The sequence below is a fragment of the Sinocyclocheilus anshuiensis genome, unplaced genomic scaffold, assembly GCF_001515605.1.
Source record: "Sinocyclocheilus anshuiensis isolate Anshui unplaced genomic scaffold, SAMN03320099.WGS_v1.1 scaffold185, whole genome shotgun sequence".
NCBI classification, from domain to species: Eukaryota; Metazoa; Chordata; class Actinopteri; order Cypriniformes; family Cyprinidae; genus Sinocyclocheilus; species Sinocyclocheilus anshuiensis.
The window spans coordinates 1,665,554-1,674,051 of record NW_015539887.1 but is presented as its reverse complement, the minus strand read 5'-3'; the positions used below and the strand labels follow the sequence as shown (position 1 = coordinate 1,674,051).

Here is an 8,498-nt window from a genome sequence, read left to right as displayed (position 1 = left end):
TAACAAAGAGTGAAAAATTTAAGGGGGTCTGAATACTTTCCGTACCCACTGTATATATATATAATATATAAAACTATTTTCTAAAAATACATGAAACAAGTAAATATTTTAAAACCTATTTATAGTTTTTGAGGTAGGGCCAATAAAAATGTTGGCAAGACAAGTAAAAATCTAAATCAAAATGGCCCACAAAAACAATCCTTGCTCTTGAGCCCTGGTGTAAGAGATACATTTTGTTGGTAGTTTGCCAAAGCTGAGGGTCCGTACTAACAGCAATGTGGGATTAAATTCGGGGCCCCGTGTCAGGCTCCGACAGCTTTTTCTGCATGAGGTGGTGTGGTAATGATTAGGATGGTTAAGCCACTATGACATAGAGATATCCACCCTACAAAATGAGGTGTTAGAGGATCATTCCTCAATCAGAGCGCAAAGTGACTTCATATGACTGAGGCACCTGTGGAATGCAACTTGTAATCTGTATCCATTTATGATTGTCCCTTTGGAATCCCATCACAGGCCTCCGGGTTCTTTAAAGAAATCTTTAAGGACATGGATAAGCAACAAAAATAAGTCACATTTGTATATAATAACATTATTCAACAATGTGCATCAAAGCAATGCAGGAAATGTACTATTGCAGTTCTCAGAACTGTTAATCTCAGTTTGAAAAGAACTGAACACCAAAAGAGGGAAAAAAAAGAGAATTAAGCAGAGCTTGGTAATTCATTCCAGGCCTAATGTAAACAGTAAGAAGATACAGTAGCAACAATGAAACAGCAACAAAATGATCTCAAATTATTCCTCGAGCCAATTAGTCTACTTTTTTGTGTTTTCAGCAATTGGTGAAATGTAGGTCAGACACATCACATGAAGCAAGATAGAAAACCACAAAAAAGAGGAGGAGGAGGAGAAATGGGTTCGGTTTTAATCACGTACTTCGGCCAAGGTTTTTAGACCCCGTAATAAAGCACAACTGCAGTAAATAGAGGGGGCTGTGAACTCCAGCCCATCCAGGCCATAAAAGCCCATGGTGCTGAATTACCCTGTTATTAACAGTAATGTAGTCCTCCATTCCTGCTCTCCACATCCCACTCAGACACTGCATGGGTCTAATAATGCACACTCTTGATAGCCTCTTGGGAAGTGGTGGTGGTGGGGGGAGGTCATGAAGACAGACAGAAGAGTGGAACAGCATGCCAGTTGGCGCTACCATTCATTTCTCAGTGACCTAAAGAAGTGGCCCTTCAGCTTCTCACTCATCCAAAAGACATTCATTCACTACTATGTCTTCAAGTGTAGTTCAAATTTGAGCCCAATCCAGTGGAAATAAAATGGCGCTAGACCTGCCTCCACATTGACACAAATACATCCCTAAATATTTGTGTCCTTGTCCAATAACGGCCTCAAATGCCAAAATCTAGCATTCAATCACTGGCGTTTGGCAGATTCTGGAAGCTATGTCAACTCAGTGGCTAGAAAAGATAGCAGTGTCGTCTAATAAAACTGTGAGTCAAAAGCAGTTCATTGGTGTCAAACAAAAACGTGTTTGTTTTATTTGGAATGTTTAAAAGGGTTTGCACTAGTATCTGATCCGTTTGATGTGAGAGTTCATGTCCATTGTGAGCACTAATTTATGGAAGCTTGCTTATGCATCAGATTAAAAAATAAAAAGGCAATCGTGGGATAAAGTTTAAAATAAGAAAAGTCACACTGAAAGTCACACTGTGATAAATATACAAAATCTCCAGAAATAAATCAAAAATACAAGAAATAAAGTTATAAATTGTTTATAAATCATACAAATATAAATCAATTTATAAATTGTGACTTATGACTCGTGACTTGTGACTCATACTTTGTATGATATAATATTGCAATTATGGGAAAGTTTGTCACGGTGCACACACAAGAGGAACACGGGAACGAAGGAGCGAGGAGACACGGAGTAGAATAAATCAAAAGGGTTTTATTAACAAAGGCTGGGGATCACAGGACTCGACACATCAGGATGACGTTCAACGACTGACAAAGGACAAGAACCAGAACACACTTTAAATATACAGGAACTGATGAGGGGAAGACAAGGGACACCTGGAACTAATGACAATTAACATTGGAAACACCTGGGAACAATGAATTCAAAACACGAGACAGAGAAACTGGATGACGGAGCACATAGGGAGCAAAGACACACACAAAACCTGGCCCAGAGTCTGACATTACTCCCCCCTCCCAGAAGGCGTGTCCTCACGCCACCAAAACATCTAATGGGGAGGGGGGCATAGGGAGCAAAGACACACACAAAACCTGGCCCAGAGTCTGACAAAGTTACATTGAGAGAAGTAAAGTTGCAATTATAAGAAATAAAACCAATTATAAGATAAAAAGTCAAATTGTGAGTGATAAAGTTGCAATTACAAGACAGTCACAATTGTGACAATCATATTGTGAGAAATAAAGTTGGAATTATTGCAAAGTTGCAATTACGAGAAATAAAGTTGCAGTTTTGAGAAATAAAGTCAACTGCGAAATATAAAAGAAACATTGAAAGATTTATAAGCACAATTACTAGAAACAAAATCACAACTGCATGATACAAAGTCACACTGTGAGTGAGAAAGTTAGAATTATGACAAATAAAGTCGTAATTACGAGAAACTGTCACAATTGTAAGAAAAAAAGTTGCATTTATGAGATAAAGTAACATTGTGAGAAATAAAGTTGCAATTATAAGACAAAGGCGCAATTACAAGATAAAGCCACATTGTGAGAAATAAAATAACAATTATGATAAACAAAGGGAAAAAGTCAAGCTGGAAATAAGAGTAATAAAATTATAGCAGTCACAGTTGTAACAGTCAAAACTTCGGGATCGAAAGTCACATTGTGAGATATAAAGTGACAATTATGAGAAAAAGTCACAATTGTGCAATATAAAGTCATTTCGGGAATGATAAAGTTGCAGTTTTGAGAAATAAAGTCAATTGCGAAATTTAAAAGTCACATTGAGAGATTTATAATCACAATTATGAGAAGCCAAGCTGCAATTAAGAGTAATAAAATCGCAATTGCAACAAAGTCACAATTGTAACAGTCACAATTGTGAGATCTAAAGTCACATTGTGAGATATAAAGTGACAATTACGAGAAAAAGTAACAATTGTGAGATATAAAGTCACTTTGTGAGTGATAAAGTGGCAGTTATGCAAAATAAATTCGTAATTACGAGAAACAGTTACAAGATATTAAGTCATAACCGCAATACAAAGTCACATTGCAAGAGATAAAGTTGCAAGTATGGGAAATAAAGTCAACTTTGAGCAGTGCCGATCCTAGACTTCGGGTAGACTTCTACGGAAAACTGTGTCGGGGGAGGGGAGGGGATGTGTGGAGTGGGGTATGAGTGTTATGAACGAATGAATGAAACGCATTTGTCCGTGTTTCACTCATCTCGAATCGCGCTTGAGAAATAGTGTCTCTTCTGTGGCTCGGAACACTTTCAACTCGTTTTTTTAGTCTCGAGCAAGACTGTACGACATTCACATTACATGATTTGACTCATTTTTACGTAGAAAGGGCGACAGCGCACCGCATTAAAATAAATGATCATTCATGTTTTCATAACCGCTGGCCAAATTCAAAAACGAAACTAAAATTAAATCATCTTTGAGAGCAAGGGGTCCCCCTGGTGTTTCGGGGGCCCTACGCAGCTTGTGTATTTTGCGTATAGGGAGGATCGGCTCGGACTGTGAGATATGAAAGTAACACTGTGAGTTACAAAGTCAAAATTACAAGAAACAGAATCACAATTGTAAAAAAACAAACAAAAAAAAAACAAAAAAAAAAGTGTCGGGAAACAGGCTTCCAGACAAATGCCATGCATATTAAACTGCAAGCTCAACAGATTTTGGGGGTTAAATAGTATTTTAAACCTTCATTAATTTTAAAAGAAGCATCTACTCTTGGACTTTGCTCAACAAGACAATTAACTCTGAATCTTGCCAGCTTTCTTAAGACCGGAGGCTGACATCATCTGTGCCCTTGCCAACCAGTCAGGTATTTTGAGGGCTGGCTGAATAGACGCCTGTCATAGAACGTCTGTGGTATGTGCTGAAGATAAAAGAACATGTGCTGTGAGATTTTAAGGTCTTTCTGATAGCTTTAGATGGAATGTTTTATAGAATGCACATGACAGGGTTGTGCTTATAGTTGCTTCCAATGTAACAAGATATGAATACAGACCGAAATGTAGGTATTAAGAAAAGAGTCACCCAGAGGCTATTGAGAATCAAGCCAACACCTTCAACTTTCACCTTCTAACATTCTAACATCTTCCAAGACAATAAAGGTTTTTAAGGAGATGTGAGTAATTTATCCATCTGTTGGCCCTCTGATCTACAAGCAAAGCAAGAATTTTCTCAATGTGAATGGAGGGAGACCAGGAGAAATGACCACTCAAACTGATGTGCAATCTAGACTACTAATTACATAATGAAATTAAACCGTGTAAGACAACAAAAAAAGAAAACACTACAACAGCATATTGCATACAAACACTGTCATGGACCCTCATGAGATATTTTATCTTTAGAAGTGATTTGTGATTCAGGCTAAGTGATTAAAACTGGCAAAGCGACTATTAGTATACAGTTAATATATATTTGTCTATTGTAATATTAAACTTTACACACATATGCTAAAAGGGTGAGGCTTAAGTGACTTGTTCTTGTTCTTTTTTGTTTTTTTTTGACAGTTTGGAAATCAGAACATGGAAATAATTAAAGGAATAATTTAGCCAAAAGTGAAAATCTGTAATTATTTATTCACCTTCATGTCGTTCCACACCAGAATGCTGTATTTTTTTTTCATGGAACATAAAACAAAAATCTTCAAGCAACTCTAAAGCTCCAAAAATGACAAAAAATAAATAAATACCCTAAACAGACTGAACTATAAGAGAGCCAATGCAACTGGATTAATGAACAAATCCTACTTTTGAGCAGTTGCTTTTTAAAGGGGTTATGAACTAAGAAATCAAATTTCCCTTCATCTTCAACGTATTATAAAAACATGCCGTAAGTTTCAGAACTCAAAACTTTCTCTTGAGTTCAAAAACACCTTTTATTGAAACCAAGCTGAAAAATTTGTCACATTATGACAAGCTCGTTTCGGAATTTGTCACATTATGACATCACAGTGCGACGAAAGACCACCTCTTCAGAACAAAATCAACGCCTACTCCTATATTATTGCCTCGTTAGCTCCGCCCACTGATTCATGCATGTAGTAGGAGGAGAGGAAATACTAGAGAGATGCAAACACAAGATTACTCCATCAACAAAACCACAGAGATCCTCTGAGAATTACAAGTAAGTTGTGAAAAAACACAGTCTTTGAATTGCCTTCCTTGCGATCCTAACACCGTATCTACATCGGATGCAAGAGCTGTTCCATTGCATCGTGAATCCATTTCTCTTTCGTGTCAGAAGAGCAAGTGCTTGGAGTACATCAGAAGTAGAACAGAATATCAGTTTACTCTTGGGGATTTGTCATGTCAATCTGCACCACAGACAAAATCACTTATTATAATGGGTTCTGTTGTCTTTAATAGAGGTGTGCCACTCGTGTACAGTGTAGACACTGGGTAACATTAGGAAAGAGCTCCAGATCGTGTCATTGAAACACTGTTTGTTTGCTTTATTTTACTCCAGATTAATTTTTAAACAGTTCAACTGAAGCTTTTCAGAGAGACTGAAAGTAAAAGATAAGTCTGACTATATTGGATCCAACAGTAACGTCGCAATACATAAGTGTGAGTAACCATGTTTTTACCTCTATTGCATTGTCTGTTCCAGATAGTTTGATATATACTGAGTATTTATACATTTTTAACCAGAATAACCCATGTTGATTTTAGAGTACATCACAGCAGTGTCCATCTACTATTTTAATATGCAAAACTGTTAGCCAATCATAGCAGTGGGCGTTTACTTCCAAGCCTTGAATGCACCCAGACTATAAAATAGAGCCAATAGACTGTTTTTTTTTTCTGCAGAGAGGGTCAAAAACAGAATAGAAAATAGCCTATTACTTCTATTTTTTTTTTTTTTAGAAGTTTAGAAGACGTTTTTTGATGTAAAAATCTTGAACAACATTATAAACCTCAGAGAACATTATAAAATAATAAAAATGCATTTCATGACCCCTGTAATGCACTGGTTGATTCAGTTCACAAATAAGAGTGAATGATTCATTCATGAAAATCTACTTTTATGGTGCTTTTTGGAGTTTTTTCGTGACATTTTTGGAGATGAACAGTTGTTGTATAGAAAACAGTTGCGTGAAGATACTTTAAAACAGAATATAAAAGAAGAAAGTCATATGGGTGTGGAATGACGTGAAGGTGAATTTTTATTTTTTTATTTTATTTATTTTTGCTGTTGCTTACCCTCCATCCTCCTGAAAGCCTTCAAGTTCATCTCTCTGCTCAGCCAAGGTGGACTCCAAGTCCAGATAACTGCCGTTATGAGACAACTCTAAAGCACAGTCATCGAGCTAAGAAAGGGACAAAATGAAAAAGACAGATTAAAAAAATATTCATACGCAACAAGAAATCAAAATAACTTCTTAAAACAAATAATTATGGAACATTGCATCTTAGTGCAATCATAAATACATATTCAAGTAAACCATCAGTAATGCCAGTACATTGGATATGCATGACATCATGCTGAGCCTTGACATGTCAGCTATGTGATTTATAGGAATGCACCATTATTTTTTATTCATAACATCACACAGCTTCATAAACAGTGACATACCACATTTAAGCGGTCCTTTCATGCTCTAATTCATATTTCACTTCGATATCAACTCATTGACATAAATACTGTATAAAACTAGGTGTTACTAAAGCTTAAATGTTCTTAAAGTCATTATGCTGTCATGTTTCTACACTACCTTCACTGATAGCCACATTTTGCCAGAACATTATTTCAAAACGTGTCAGAATCATATCAATATCGCAACTGAGGAATCAAAAGAACTTGTCATAACTTCAAAGCACTCTTATTCAAAGCATTCAGACTGAATCTGATTTATAGAAGTGTTATGAGAAGCCCAACCACACCGTTTGGAGATATGCAGCAGTCTTTAGAGGTCTCTAGTGCTCTGTTGGAGGCCTGCCTGTTTGTTGACACTCAATTACAGCCCAGTGATGGGATTTGAAACCTCCCAGGGGCAGCAGCATGAACTGTCAATCAACGCGTGAGCAGGGTCACCCGCGACTCTAAACATGCTAATTACACGCACTGTTCCCAGTTGACTCCCCCAGCACCAGATCAGGCCTTTAAGCCCCTGCCTGGCTTACCAAGCCACATCCAGCCCCTGGGACAGGTAAGAATATCCTTCATGCGTGGATACCAAGAGGAGTTTACTTTTGCCAGCATGTCTAGAATACCAAAGGGGTCTTTGCTGAAAGTCTCTGTCCTCACCTGTAAGATCTTTGGAATCCTAGTAGTTTTGATTTGCATCGTTATGAAAACATATACTTGGACAACTGATTTAGCTAAAATTACCATAAAGCTACCTCAGGAGTACTATGTGCAAGAGTTAGAATTAAAAGTCTTAAATGGGCCAAATATACAAATAACAAAATAGAGTATCTATGATAAAGAAAACGTCTCGGTTACTTGTGTAACCCTCGTTCCCTGAAGGAGGGAACGGAGACGTTACGTCAGTCGTGACTGACGAATTGGGATCTCGCCCAAGAGCCCAATCACCTTCGAGTGTTAACTAAACAAGCCAATGACAGTTGGCGTGCGTGTTTCGCCACGCGCACCCCGCCCCGCAGCGCGGGTATAAAAGGAGAGCGCGTGCAAACGCACATCAGTTTTTCGCTGAGGAGCCGAGACGACGTGTCCCGGCCGTACAGCGGTGGTACAGCAACTGTGGCGACGGGACGTAACGTCTCCGTTCCCTCCTTCAGGGAACGAGGGTTACACAAGTAACCGAGACGTTGCCTTTCAGTCAGTCACGTTCGACATTAGTCAGTCGTGACTGACGAATTGGGATCCGTATGGAAAACGCCACTATTGCTGACCCCCTCCAGTGCCCTGCGGAAGCCGGCAAGTCCCCCCACACCAGCTGGGGCGGAAGATAGGACAGCGGCTAGGCAGAGGTGTCCGCACTGCTGTTCCATACAGTGGTACCTTTGGATAACACTGGGAAAGCGTACCCAGTTGGGACGCTACGGAAGCCACATCCCGCATATAGGAGGTAACATGTGGAATTACACATATGGACTGGCCCAGGGCAGTGCTACATATGGAAGTCCCTGCGGTAGACCCAACCCGCCCGGGGTGAGATAACTACGCAGCAGAGATGGCAGCGAACGGCTGCCAGGGAAAGACACGGGCTTACCGTGAGGGGAGCCATACCGTGGAAGAATACACATGTGGGATCACCCGAAGGGGGAATCACTACACACGGGCACCTAG

The 8,498-nt window shown here is 38.9% G+C and overlaps 1 protein-coding gene across 1 annotated transcript in view; it reads right to left on the bottom strand.

The window, feature by feature from the left end:
* Nucleotides 1-8,498, bottom strand: part of fhod3b (formin homology 2 domain containing 3b) — a 207,723-nt gene that overhangs the window by 181,418 nt on the left and 17,807 nt on the right. Inside the window, exon 2 of the mRNA XM_016482239.1 lies at nt 6,449-6,555. Within this exon, the coding sequence (XP_016337725.1) occupies nt 6,449-6,555 (107 nt within the window). The remainder of the gene's footprint in view (nt 1-6,448; nt 6,556-8,498) is intronic.